This window comes from Symphodus melops (assembly GCF_947650265.1).
Source record: "Symphodus melops genome assembly, chromosome: 3".
Taxonomy (NCBI): domain Eukaryota; kingdom Metazoa; phylum Chordata; class Actinopteri; order Labriformes; family Labridae; genus Symphodus; species Symphodus melops.
Window position 1 is genome coordinate 22,250,566 of NC_136693.1, and position 13,669 is coordinate 22,264,234.

Genomic DNA, 13,669 nt, shown 5'->3' on the forward strand with positions numbered 1-13,669 from the left:
GTAATAAAACATCCTACTGCCTATTTTTTTATATCACAATATTATATATTTTTTTCTTTTTCTTTTTTAGAAAAAAGGTCATTGCTGGTTATTAACCTGATAGGCTGCCACCAAACGTTATGGCGTAGGCCTATTTGAAAGCTTGAAATCAACGTTTAAGTCATTATAACTCATAGGCCACCATTTGTAATCCTATGAGTTAGGCATATTTCGCATTATAGGATAGAGAAGTGAAGAAATTATGTTATCCGACTACTGTTGCGGCTGGCAGTTGTTAATGCAGCATCATAATACGTTTCAGCAATTAATAATAGGCAACTGAATCCGTAACATATGCTACAGTAAACTAGGCTACTCGATTTCCTTTTTAGTTTGATGGAGAACCTCTTTACATGTCAAAAGCTTACAAAGCTTTTCCTTTCAGCAACAGTGTTGTGCGTCTAAAGCTTGAGCTAGGCTAAACTATATATTTTAAGTGATTGCACTAAATAGATTAAAGATTGAAAAACATAGTAATATATCACATTACAGCGCTAATATATTTATATATATGCTCTAAAAATATATAATTCAATCGACAATTTAGTAACCTATTGGTTGATTCAGCAGAGCGAAACGCAACATGTTGTCATGGCGACGGTGTAGACGCTTTGTCCTGCAGAGTTTGAGGAAGCTGGCGTGACATTTAGCCTATTGAAGATTACAAGGTAAGACAGCGTTCAATTGTGTTAACTTAAAACATACAGTCCTATTTGGAGGTTTTTCCTTCTTTGAGTTGCCTATAGTTCAATCTCACACTTCGGTAAAGTTAGAAAGATATTCACAGTCAATCCCACAGCGCATTAAGCTTTTCCTGTTTGCTTAGCACTGTTGTTGCTGCAAGCATTAGCAGCCTGTTGGGATATCTATCTTCAACTTATGTGCTACCTTTCAAATGACCTCAGTGTTTCTTCCTCCAATCTGTCCCCAGGATGTCCATGTGTAGCACTCATCATTACCCCACACCAGGCTCACGAATGGTCAGAGCTTGCAAAGCAGAAACACCAATAAAGCAAACACTCACGTTGGAACTGTCCAGTGCAGCACAGGTAGAGAGTCATTGGATTAATTTTTGAAAGGATTCTCCTCCTCCTGTGAAGTTTTAACAACAGATATTTGAACAAAAATAAATAAAACAGCTCTCTTCACACAGTCTGCATTGTTTTTCATGTGTCCAAAAGGCTCCTAATGTTATTTTTTTTCTCTCTCCATCTGACAGCTCCCAGAGAGTTTAAATTGCCTGTCATGCTCTGAAGACAGCAGGTACCTCAGTCTGGGTCACTCTCGGGGCTTGTCTGTGTGGTGTGCGACCTCTTTTATCTGTGTTGCAGAGTGGCTACAGGACAACCTGGAAATCATGTCAATACAAATAATCAGAGTGGCTGAAACAGTCTATCTGCTCGGCACAGTTGATGATATGGGTGAGAAGAAGGCCAGTGATTAAAGAATATCAGAATAACATTTATTGTTTTATTCGTGCACTCTTGCTTGTTAAAGAACTATTTCTGTCCTGACCCTGAGGTAGTAACACCTATGAGGTCACGAGATGAGAGGTTAAAAGTGGAGGTTTTTAGAAAGTGGTGAAACATACATTCATCGTGCCTAAACTGCTATCATCTTACACTGCAGGTGTTGCCAGACTTTTTGCATTTCAATCTGAGGCTGTTCACCTTCTCACTGTTATTAACCTCATGGTGAGTAATGTCAGTGTTATTTCTTAGTAAATACCTCATGTTGTATTTATCCCAACAAGTGCATGAATGTGTAACAAAAGATGCACACAGAAATCTTTACTACTGGTACGACTTCCACTGCATGGAAGACTGTTTATGTCAAAAATAAGCAGTGTATTTAAAAATCTAATTTGCATAATGACAAATAACATATTTATTGATTGGATGGGATAGAGTTTTCATTTCAACACTTCTTCAATGAATTAAAAAAAACCTTGATTCAAAAACTCTTTGTCAGGAAAATGTGAACAAAAGGAGCATTTGTTTGGCACTTGAACTGTCTGAAGGAGGAGATTATGGAGCTGCAGCAATGAGTTGTAAATACTTTCCCTCTCTGATTTGTCCATTTTCATTGTATCGTTTAAACTACAGATTACCAATTCAAATGTAGAATGATGTGAATTGCTTACTTCCTATCAGGCAATGGTGATGTTTGGCTCAAGGTCTATCACCTGCCCTTAGAAGCGTGGCTGAAGGAGTTAGAAAGGATCCAATCACAGGTAGTGTACTAACTTTACCTGCTGGACGTGTTGCTGAACAGTTGGGTTGTTTTACACCTTGAAATTATGTACACAGAAGCTTATCGGTAAAGGGTAAGAGTCAGAATGGCACAAAGAACTAACAAGCTGGGACTTTACTTGAATCATGTTGCGAACATGTAGTCGTCCTTTTGCTTTCTTCAGTCTGTTACGTGTGCTCACCTGGCATAACAACTTTTTCATTTTCTCTTCTTGCTCGTAAAGGTTAGTAAAGATATTTCCATGGTTACGCTAATCACAGGTTTGGTTAGAATATTTGCAGTTTTACCTACTGGTAGATTAGATTATATATAGATTATAAATGCAATTCATTTATTTAGTTGAAACTTTAAGGTTCAGCTATTCTTTTGAAATCCTCAGGACCCATCTGAACATGTGGATGCTGAATGGTCTCACTGTTCAGTGGTGCTCAAAATCAAACCAGCAGGTATAGTTTATCTAAAAGTCTATCAGTGTTGTGTGTTGCATGTGCGTGTGTGTGTGTTCCTGTATTACCAGTATTTCAATGTGTAAATACATTCTTTATCATCTAGTTTAATTGCTTACCTGTCCTAAAAGTGAATACAGTTGTTGCTGTTGAAGGGGTAAGCTACTGTATAAGCATATTTGTTTTGTTTACAGGGACAACATTGCATGAACCCCTGAAGGATATGAAGACGACAGATTTTTTCACACACTGTCGTTCTCTAGACGTAGGAACCAGCAGCAGTTGTCAAAGGTAAGAGGGAGTTTTTGAAAAGCACAAACAATGATTTATTTCTCAGCTGCTCCAATATAATAGGTTGAGTCAAGTATGCATTTAGATTTATTTTAATCTTCTTCTTAATGCATCCTCATTGGTAATATTGCCTGTGTATAGATCATGGAACATAAATGCAGATGCTTAGCTCGCTTCTTTTCTTATTTTAGCCTGATAAATCTTTTTCAGGCTTTGCACCCACCACTTCCTCCTGCCTTGTGGTCAGTTTCCTGGTGACAGTAAAACAAAGTTTCAGCTAGGTATGTGATGGAGGAGAAACATGTTCTTTGTGTTTTGTGATTTCTTTTAGAGAAATTGTAGGATACAGAATATGATATATGGCTTTGTCATCCCAATATTTATTAAATCCCTTATTTGGGCATGTTTTAGTCCTCCAACTACTGCTATGAACGTCACCTTTAATCTCTGACTCTACCCAGCAGGATTGCCTGTTGCTGTCTGTGTGTGGTGGAGTGGCAGCCATAATCTACTTCAGTATTCACTGCAAAAAGTTCCAAAGATCAAACCAGGTACTGAATGTATTTGTTCAGACATGGATCTGATTCATTTTCACGTTAAGATCTTAAAAAAAAAAAAAAAAAAGCTTGTTCTTAGAGGGAAGCTCTGATTTTGTGTTTTAGGGTTTAGAAAATTAAGCAAACACAAAACTAAACCCTTTAGTCTTGAAGTTAAGGGATACATCTATCCACCTGCCCAGTCTGTACAGAAAGTGTTATCACTACGCTGATCAAAATGATTCAGCTGGTGTTCATGGATGTTTAAAGTGCTGCTGGAGCATCGGCATACATGTTTTCTGATACCTGCTAATGAGGAAATAAAAAACAAACAAGCAGTTAATACAGTATTTAAAGTAGAACTGGTGGCATCATATCGTATAGCATGCAGAGCGCTCTGCAACTTCACCAGTTAATACGCTACACGATCCACAGCAAATAGAGGGTCCACAGAGAAGCACGTTATTTGTTTTCTTCTAGTTAAAAAAGCCATTTTGTGTGTGTGTGTGTGTGTGTGTGTGTGTGTGTGTGTGTGTTTTTAATCCGAAACAGCCTCAAAAACATGGTATTTCTCCTTGACAAACTCTCAGAAAGCCTTTAACAAAATTGAGACAAACTGGGTTGTTTTACTCACAGAACTGAAAGTCTGCACAGGAAGACAGAAAATATGGATTTCTTTTAACTCTCATCTACAGGTATCTACTTTAGTAACCTTTTTTTTAACTGTTTCTTTTTCTTTGTTACACATTTTGAATTTGAAGCAGAAATGGAGCCAATGCCAGATGTGGTATTGCCAAATGCGAAGGAAATCCTCTGCTCTGCTGTTAGTCGATGCACCCAATACATAGCTGTTGGGCTTGATGGTGCCATGGTGAATGTCTGGGACAGAGAGTCTGGTAAGAAAGCCAGCTAGTTTTCTCTGAATTTAAATGTCTTGAAGCGGTTTTTAATGCAGCTTCATGACACACCTTGATGTTCTGCGGTAGCTTTTGGTGGTAAAAACTAACACACTCTGGAGTAAACCAACTCAAAAACAAAACACAGGGTCACCATATGGGTATTTCAATCAGGAGAGACTTAATTAAGAATGAACAATTATTTATTGCAATGAAATGTGCAACAATTGTAGAATGAAATGTGCAAAGTCTTTTGGGGGCTAGACTCCGTCATGACGACTTCATGAGCTCTGAGGGGTAGTGAGGCCGACGCGGGATAGGATGCCCCCCTGTGGAGTATAGACACTGGTGGTGGTAATAAGGATGGAGGCTGAGAAGAGGAGTAGGTTTCAGCCTGGGCCTGGACTCGGCTGAGCTGGAAGGAGGTGACTGGGGTGGAGGAGGGTTGCGGCGTATGCCTGCAGCTACAGAATGACTGGAAGAGAGAGAGTTTTTAAACTATTGACAGCAAGCCATTGATTGGTAGAGAAAGTTCGTGGCAGAGTCTGGTTGGTTAATTCCAGGATGATACACGCCCATGATCAACTGCTTGACAGAGAGAGAGATACAGGTAGTAGTAGGGGTGTGGTTTAAGAATGAATGAAGAGGTGAATGAATGAAAGAATAACATCAGTCTTCCTGTCTGAACTTACCCTGAGCTCCATTTCTGGGTTAAAAACAACATAAACACAAACCTACTCATGCATATGTAAGTATTCCCTCTTATTGTATGTGTGAGGCATTGACAAGCGAGCCGTCTTTTTGCTTTAAGAGTTTTGAAAAACAAACAAGATTATGACTTCTTGTCTGACATTTTCTTTTGTGTCCCTCAGGGTCGCCGTTATCCGTAGTCTTGGTATCAGCAGCAGACAGCGCTTTCTCCAGAGTGCAATTTGTTGATTACTGGCCTGAGTCTGCTGATGATTTACAGATGTTAACATCAAAGGTTCATCTTCTAGTGCTGTGTAAAAGTGGAGTCATATATAGTGTCACAACAGGGCGAGGAACACAATCTTGCACAATGCAGCTCACTGAAAGGTTACCTGGTTTATATGTTACTCTATTTAATAAATGCATATTTTAATGAACTATAATCAGGTCTGACTAAAAACCTTTTATTTCCTGTTTCTGCACAGACCAAAAGATAGCAAGGACCTGCCGACTGTCATCACATCAGTGCCATTTCTGCACAGCTTGGTAGCAACTATCAAACTGAATGGACAACATTTACCAGCACGTTTATGAAACAGTCACAGATCATTCTGAATTGTTCTGGTCCAACTGTCTTTTTGTCTGTCCTAAACTAGTCGCTTATGATGCAAAGAAATGGAAAAATGTTCCTCCAAGATGTCACCAACCAAACTACTGTGTGCTATCTGATTCCTCCTGCATCTCATCTGTTTACTACACCATGCAAGCCTGTTTATGCTCTGAGTGCCAAACAGAAAACTCTCCTCATACTAGGTGAACCCAGAGCACACTTGTTTTTTTTTGTTGTTGTTTTTTGGAAAAGTATCACCATTAGTAACGATGATATGAATGCAAAAACATTGCATTCAGAGAGTTGTATGTAAAGGTTTTCATCTCTGTTGCAGGAGAACAGGACCCCAGCTGCAGTGCACTCTCTGAAGGAAACCAGAGTCACCTTTTCATCTTCAAATTTGAAGAGATTGGCATCATAAAGAAGTATATTGTTTCTCCACAACATCAAACTGTTGATTGTGTCAACCTGGAAGAAAGCTGCAACCTCTACCTGCAGCAAAGGTAGAAATAAAGAAACTCTACTTCCTCTACAAAGTCATGGTGTTCTTTGGGTGACAGACATAACTCTTAAAATCTGAGGTCTTTTGTTGCAGATTTCTATTCTAGTTAAGTCAGATGATATTGTCTTGATGTCCCAAGCAGAACGGACAAACACTCCACATTTACAGTTTGTCTTTTTTATGTGTTTCCATGTGCAGAGCACAGTCTGTGGATGAAAGACACAAAGCAGTGACATATACATGGAAGCAGCTACAGGAATGTGCAGTCACCCTACAGCAACAAAACTGCAGCGCTACATTTAGCAAATTTGTTTTTGCACAGAGGTAATGCATGTCGTATCTGTGTGTAATTCCCAACACCTCTACTGCACCATTTCCCCCTCACATAGACAGAGACGTATTTTAGTGAATGCACGGGTGAGAGAATAAAAAGAAGTGTTTTACCGGATCTTCTCATTTTTTACAAAGTTATAAATTTAGAGAAATTATTAACCTGAAGTGTTTGCATTATCGGTAGATAGTCAATAAATGTATGTCACTTTGAAGACAGTTTTCAGCTTCTAAAATATTTCTGATAAACTGTAATTTTTCAGGTTTCTAATAAAACATTGATGATGTACTTTGTAGTTAAGCATTTTGTCCACTAACTTTTAGTAAGACATGTGCGCTGTCCTGTTTTTCTCTGTTATATTGTCTGGCTCTGTATGTGGGAACTCCCACCATCTCACTCAAACATATAATCAATATGTATATTCAGACACAATTACCATTGATGTGGCGATGAATAGCTATACATAGATATCGCATATTTTTGAATATATTATTCTTGTAATAATGAGTTCTTTACAGAATGGGAGAAGTTAGTCAAATGTTCTTCTGAAGTTCTTAATATATTTAGAATAAGCAGTAAATGCCATTAAATAAGGCTGCAAAACAATATCCAGTTTTTAAAATCTCACACAGTTACAGTATATGCAACCTTACCCTACACAGAAGATGTTACGTACAAACTGAATTTGCTTTTGAGATTGAATTGTACTGATTGGTTCAACAGTGCTGATTGTAGTCAGAACAGAAGAACATCTTTCTATCTCTGTTGCTGCTGGGCTATCTCTGATATGTATTTTTCAAGATGAGTATATTTAGTCTGTCTGTGACTGGGTCTGTTTTTAGTCATGGCACATTAGCTTTTGGTTGCCTTTGGGGTCCTTTAATGTTTCATATGTCCTGTTTGTGATATCAAGAGATAAAATAAATCTAGGACAGGGTGCAGCGAGTGTTCTTAGAGCGCTTTCTTAAAAACATCCTTAATGAAAGATTTAAGCACACAGGAGTCGAGATTTTCAGCAGGCGAGGTATCCAGGTTTCCGTTTGTAGTACAGTTGTAGTAGAAGATGTATTGACCAATTACGTATCAGCAGGTAAAACAGTCCATGTGAACAACAATAAACAGGTGGAATGTCTTATGTGCTAATGACAAACTAGAATAGTATTTACAATTATTTATTTGCCTCTGTAAAAGAATATGGGCATAAAAGTGAAAGTAACAATCAAACATCAAAAATTTAAGCTTGAGCCACAAATCTGCTTGACACTGTTTTTAAAGCCAATCAGCGTTTAGATGTCCTGACTTCCTGAAACACATCAGAAACAATCCCACAATTAGAAAATAGATTTCTTCTTTTAAAGACAAGCCTGACAAAGTCCAACATTTTCTGTTTTGTTTTTTTTTGTTTTTTTTCAAATATGCATCATTATGTTGTTATTTAACTGACTCATACAACATGTAATAAGCAGGATTATAGCCCGCCCCAGCAGACACAAGGTTTGTTCGTAACCCGTAAGTAAGTGAGTTCGTAAGCAGGGAACAACAATCAAAATCACATCTGGGCAACATTGTTTTCTACATTTCTGCCCCCACAATGATCCCCAAAGACAAACGTATCTGTTGTGTTGCCTCATTTGTATCCTGTCTGCACAATCTTTTTTTCTATTTCTATCAAATGAAAATGATACTGACACAGATTTTAATAACAGAGTGAACGCCTCATTAGAATCAATATAAAGCTTCTCTGAGAATTAATGCCAAGAGGCAACATGTCATTGAGAGCGAGATGAAAGCCCAGCTGCTCTATTCAAAGATCTTGGCAAGTATTACTGGCATTATCAGATGGGTGGTTCAGAGAAAATCTTGCATGGAAAAACAATCAGACAACACTTTCTTGAATCAAACACAGCACTTTTAATGAAATGGGCCCTTCACTGTTCATACTGATGATGGCTTTGCAGGGTTTAATGCTAAACTTGGGGTTGGAAGTTGAGATGGCCTTTTGCATGTAGACCATTCAAGTCATAGATTGGTCCACATTATATAAAAAAGATGACAAAATAATGGATACTATATAAATCAGGAACATTTTCCTGCTCAGTGTCTCTCTTGATATTACATTTAGATGGAGTTAATTCTTCCAAAAAAACACGAAGAAAAGGTTAATGAGGATTCATTCTAGGGAATGGATTACGTTTTTTTTATCTCAGTTTTAAATTATTATGGCGTGTAACCACGGTGACCAAAGAAACCTTCCGGCTTAAAAAAGTCAAATAATTAATGACTTCTTCCATGTACATTATTTCTTTTGTGATGCTCGTTATGCAAATCCTCCTCTTATTTGAGGCTAATCAGATGAGATGATAATACATTACATGCACCTATTCTTCTTCCATTCTTATTTGTGATCAAAAAAAGAAAAATGTTTTTTAATGTGGAGGATGATGAAAATAATTATATTATTTTGTCACAAGGGTGAGAATGCCTTTCTATTCAGGCTTCACATACTACAGGAAGCTCTCTCCTCAGGGATCATCTGGTTACACGTTCAGTGTTCAGAAGATATCGGCACAAGAGCATCACTGCACAACTAAAAATGTCATACACAAACTCATGATGGCACTCAAAATCCTGTGGACAACATTTAATTTGAGATTGCAGCAGGTCACAACTCACAGAGCACTTTGCATTCCTTTATTACAGAAGCTTTTTATGTTGTAGTAGTGCCCTCTTTTGTTCTGTTTTTAAGACCCACCACCACCTTCAATGAAAAACTAATCTTAGTATTTTCCAACACATTGCACTTATGAATTTAAGTCTTTGTGTTTGATACAGAAACATTTTACAGATAGTCAATGAACCTTAATGAAAGACAATATTCTAGAAATACAAAGACCAACAAGATCAGATAGTCCAACGGTAAATCAGTCTGAATAAATAAACAATTTACATCTCATACAGATAAATCAGAGAGTTTCTGTCTTTACTTTACATAATGCTCTCAAGGCTGGACTGGTTTAGATCTCTCTCTGTGTTATTATTTGCTGTTAAAAAGCTGCTTCTTGGGAATGAGGACTCTCTGTTGCTTTGGTTGTGACTGGATAACATGAACCTCTCTTGACTGACAGTGCTCACTTCATGTTTCATTGGCAAAGAGTTGGCAGCGCAAGGGAGAGATTCAGTTACAACCGTGTTATTATCCAGCTCTGACGCTGTGGTGGCGTTGCAGTAATACCTCCGAAGACCCTTTCTGAAGTGAATAGTGAAAAGGCCATAGATGATTGGGTCGAGGCAGGCGTTGACAAGTCCAAAAATAAACAGGATGTGTGTGAGTGAGTGGGAAACCTTCCCCTCCAGGTCATCTGGAAAGAACCAGTACCATAAGCCCAGCAGGTAGTATGGAGTCCAGCAGATAATGAAAGATGAGACAATCACAATACTCATTTTGAGAGTTCTCATCCGTGCTCGAGGGATGTTATTCTTTGACCGCCGCAGATGAACTTCATTGGTGGGCACTGTGAGCAGAACACATGACAGAAATCAAATGTTTTAAGCATATTAAAAACAAATATTATTGGAAGTCCCCCGGTCTTTAGACAGATTTACATCTGACCTGATTAATACTGTATGTTGGTATACACTTGTATAATGGTATTCAATATGGCTGGTTTAAAATGATAAATGCATAAAGTCATTTTCATAAACTGCAAGGACGGCTGCTTACTTTGAATGTTCTAAAGGAGCTAACGTGTCAGTGATGAACAAAGTGGACATGAGTTCATGTTCCATATAAATTAAAAACTCTTGCCTCAAAATGATGTCTCGTAAATAGTCTGTCAAATGTTAAAAGAAAATATAAGTTATATGAAATAAAGAGTTATCTGGCCTAGCAGCCTAATGCTATTTCACAATTGTCTTTACTCTGAGTAGCAGTATCGTTTCCAGAAGTAATTTGACTGAAGCGATGATAACCCCTTTGCAAAAATATCAGCACAGCATGCACATCTCAAACGTAAGTACTGGACAAAAAAAAACAGTCCACACACCAGAAGCTGCTCCAATTACATGAAATTTAATGGGAACTTTACCACCTGTAATGTTTCAGGCCCTCATCTTTCATCAAGCCTGAAACGTTACAGGTGGTAAATTTCCCATTAAATTTCATTTAATTGGAGCAGCTTCTGGTGTGCAGATCATGATAACCCACAAGGGATAAAAAAAAAAAGTTAATGATGACTGACAAATTTCTACCAAACTCAAATTTTTAAGTTTTCTTTGAACATACAGTTGTCCTTTCTCAGTCGTTTGGAGATCTCAAAGAAGATCCTGGTGTAACAGGTGATCATGATGACCAATGGGAGCAAGAACAGGCAGGAAAAAGTGAACATGTTGTAGCCTGTTTCATGCCAGTGAGAAACAAAACTTCCTCGTGTGGTACACTGAGTGAAGTCCTCGGGATGGATGATGGTCACATTGTGAAACAGGAATATCTGAGCAGGGAAAGGGACAGTAATTAGAAACAGAAGTCAGTCATCAGAAGTGTTTGTCATCTTACTTTTGTTTGGGCTTTTCACTATCCAATCAAAGGTAACCCCTCTATGGTCTGAGTTCTGTGAACATTAAGATGACTTTGATTGTCTGAGGTTGGGCCTCTTTATTGGCTGCATCAAACTAAATATAAACAAAGTTATGTCAAAAGTTTTTTAAAAGTAATACATTGTTGACTATGTTCTAATGACCACAAAAGCTACTGTACATATTGGCAAAAAAAAAAAAACTCTAATAGCTTTTGTTTGGTAATTTCAGAGTGATCTTGTCAAAGGCTTTTGTGTAAAGGATTTGAAATAGTTTAGAGAGTGAGCATGGCACAACAACCATCTTTTAAACAGCTTTTAATAAAAACGTGTTTCTTTCTCTTGTCAAATGTAAATCAGTGCTGACCTCTGATCTCTGTCTTGAGCTGTGACATCTGACCTTACCTGAGGGACTGACAGTAGAACACTCATACCCCACGCCACAGTCAGCATGACTCTGTTTCTTGTTTTGGCCTTGTTGATAGCCAGAGGGTCAAGGATGGCTGACTGCCTATCCAGACTGATCACCACGGTGACAAAGGCACACGAGTACATCGCCTGCAGCTTCAGAAACATCAGCAGCCTGCAGGCAAAGTCCCCTGCCAGCCACTGGACTGTGATGTTCCAAACGGCATCCATGGGCATGACAATGAAGGTCACCAGCAGGTCAGCCATTGTCAGGTTCATAATCAGCACCCTGACGTGAGATTTTCTCTTCCCATCGCTGTAAGCTGCCCACAGAACAGCCAAGTTACAAAAGGCTGATACACCACAGAGCATGCAGGTGATGATGACCCTGACCTTGGCTGCTGTGGTGAAAGTGGGCAGCTGCAGGGCGCCAACCCCAGCTGTCCAGTTGGACAGAGGTGTGGAGAAGTTGCAGCTGGCATTTGGTTGGTGGTCTGTGGTCAGATGATACATGGTGGCTGCAGCGTCACACAAAGAGGTGTTCATCTTCTAAGGCATTCTGCTAATTCAAGCTTGAAGATCAGCACTGAGAGGAGACAAGGCGATACACGACAGAGGGATGAGTCAGAGGCTGTGAAGTGGGAGAAAATTATAATAACACATTTCTGAGAGAAATGCAAACACTCAGGGAATGAACAATGTGGAAGTTTATTAAGAGGAAGTAATAAGTAGGAAGGATGCGTCATTCTCATTGCAATTCAATGAGGTGGAAAGATGGAGACGATGAGGATTAAAGTAAATAGAGTTTTTTTCTTATTTGTTACTAGCATAAACATGATAATAAAATGGTATTAATCAACATCATTTTAAATATCTAATTATCTTATTCGTGTGTGGTTTTGGACACAAACATCTTCTCAATGAAAATGTTGCATTGTCACATCTCTGATTTGTTGTGGGAGATGAAGCCAAGACTTTAAACAAACAGATTATTTAAGTACAAACACATATCTTGTTTAACTTCTTATTTTAAACTAAACGCAAATGGCCCTTGTTCAGTTTTCTGTTTCCTTAAATGAGGGTTGGCAGCCTCTGTGATAGTCTGTAGTCTGCACCTGCACAGCTGACTGTCACTGACATTATAGTTGCTGTTTTTAAGTGCATAACATTGATTTATATTCAGCATTTTTAATCATAAAGGACAAAAGGAAATCTCAATCATTGATGTTAGTCCTGTTTCATTTATTGTTGCGTTTTGCATTGTTGTGTTTATTATTGCATTGATAAGTTTGATAGGAAAAAACGTTATTATTGTTTAGCAACTTGTCAGACATATACAATTAGATCATTTTGATTAGAGCATTTTCGTGCTCTGCAGCAGGATCACATACATTTATCCAACAATCTAAACCAGTTCACGTACTCAGCAAACCACATTTTATAACATGTTCATGCATACTTTACCAGATTCACACAACTTCATATCTACCCCCAATGAGATTAATGGAATAGTTTAGTTTGGTACACGTCATAAATAAAGCTTCATTGAGGGATGTATCGAGGAACTTTTTTTATCCCCCTATTAGACAAAACTTTACCGATAGCCCAAAACTACATTAAAATACAATATAAAAGTTTCTGTTTGTATAAACTCTGAAGTCTGAGATCTTCTCATTAAGAAACAAATCAAACTTACCTCCAAGTGCGAAAGACAGAGCTGTGCGTTCAGCCTTTTACGCACGTGCTGGACGGTATACATATTTAAAAATTCCAGTTAGAAGGATTAGAAGTTTAGTCGCTGATAGTATCCGCTTGTATTCAACAAATAGACTGCAGTTTGGATCTGCAGAGCAGCAGGTAACAGCTGTCCGGCTCCTCTGCCATCCTGCGCGTCCAGTACTTCTCTGCCGCTCCACCGTCGTCCATATAGCAATGACTGCCGCGTAACATACACCCTGGGGTGTGGTCTGATTTCATGTTCACTTACGTCAGTGACTCCAAGACAAAATAAAAAAAGATTTGGCTTGTCAGATTTTGCCAGAGGACTTCCAGGAAGTTGTTTGCTGTCATTTTTGCAGACAATTTCCGAGATAAAT

General features: G+C 38.4%; 2 protein-coding genes across 6 annotated transcripts; one reads left to right on the forward strand and one right to left on the reverse strand.

Moving 5' to 3' along the window:
* The first annotated feature begins 190 nt into the window (after positions 1-190).
* wdr93 (WD repeat domain 93) lies at positions 191-6,882 on the forward strand. 3 transcript variants are annotated; one of them, XM_079339002.1, is made up of 16 exons: positions 191-707; positions 971-1,088; positions 1,259-1,460; positions 1,669-1,733; positions 2,011-2,089; positions 2,193-2,272; positions 2,672-2,738; positions 2,933-3,029; positions 3,240-3,310; positions 3,491-3,580; positions 4,327-4,461; positions 5,334-5,538; positions 5,637-5,697; positions 5,808-5,964; positions 6,096-6,264; positions 6,462-6,882. In XM_079339002.1, the coding sequence occupies exons 2-16, from the start codon at positions 972-974 to the stop codon at positions 6,589-6,591; spliced, it is 1,725 nt and encodes a 574-aa protein (XP_079195128.1). In that variant the 5' UTR covers positions 191-707; position 971; the 3' UTR covers positions 6,592-6,882. The 3 variants fall into 3 exon arrangements, with proteins under 3 accessions (XP_079195128.1, XP_079195130.1, XP_079195129.1); XM_079339004.1 differs by having other exon boundaries at positions 4,330-4,461; XM_079339003.1 differs by having other exon boundaries at positions 192-707; positions 3,494-3,580.
* A 2,282-nt stretch (positions 6,883-9,164) lies between these two features.
* On the reverse strand, positions 9,165-13,456 carry LOC306821395 (putative gonadotropin-releasing hormone II receptor). 3 transcript variants are annotated; one of them, XM_079339790.1, is made up of 4 exons: positions 13,270-13,456; positions 11,571-12,159; positions 10,877-11,081; positions 9,165-10,106 (listed from the first exon to the last, which is right to left on the reverse strand). In XM_079339790.1, exons 2-4 carry the CDS (start codon positions 12,117-12,119, stop codon positions 9,580-9,582), a joined length of 1,281 nt encoding a protein of 426 aa, XP_079195916.1. In that variant the 5' UTR covers positions 12,120-12,159; positions 13,270-13,456; the 3' UTR covers positions 9,165-9,579. The 3 variants fall into 3 exon arrangements, with proteins under 3 accessions (XP_079195916.1, XP_079195918.1, XP_079195917.1); XM_079339792.1 differs by lacking the exon at positions 13,270-13,456 and having other exon boundaries at positions 11,571-11,889; positions 11,967-12,148; XM_079339791.1 differs by lacking the exon at positions 13,270-13,456 and having other exon boundaries at positions 11,571-12,166.
* Positions 13,457-13,669: the final 213 nt, after the last annotated feature.

Bases quoted from the DNA above. Each gene is read 5' to 3' on its own strand.
- wdr93 (XM_079339002.1), top strand. From the start codon at position 972: ATGTCCATGTGTAGCACTCATCATTACCCCACACCAGGCTCACGAATG. The intron at 1,089-1,258 runs GTAGAGAGTCAT...TCCATCTGACAG, and splicing joins AACTGTCCAGTGCAGCACAG to CTCCCAGAGAGTTTAAATTG. The intron at 2,273-2,671 runs GTAGTGTACTAA...TGAAATCCTCAG, and splicing joins TAGAAAGGATCCAATCACAG to GACCCATCTGAACATGTGGA.
- LOC306821395 (XM_079339790.1), bottom strand. From the start codon at position 12,119: ATGAACACCTCTTTGTGTGACGCTGCAGCCACCATGTATCATCTGACC. The intron at 11,082-11,570 runs GTAAGGTCAGAT...TTCCCTGCTCAG, and splicing joins TTCTACTGTCAGTCCCTCAG to ATATTCCTGTTTCACAATGT. The intron at 10,107-10,876 runs GTATGTTCAAAG...TTCTGCTCACAG, and splicing joins ACGACTGAGAAAGGACAACT to TGCCCACCAATGAAGTTCAT.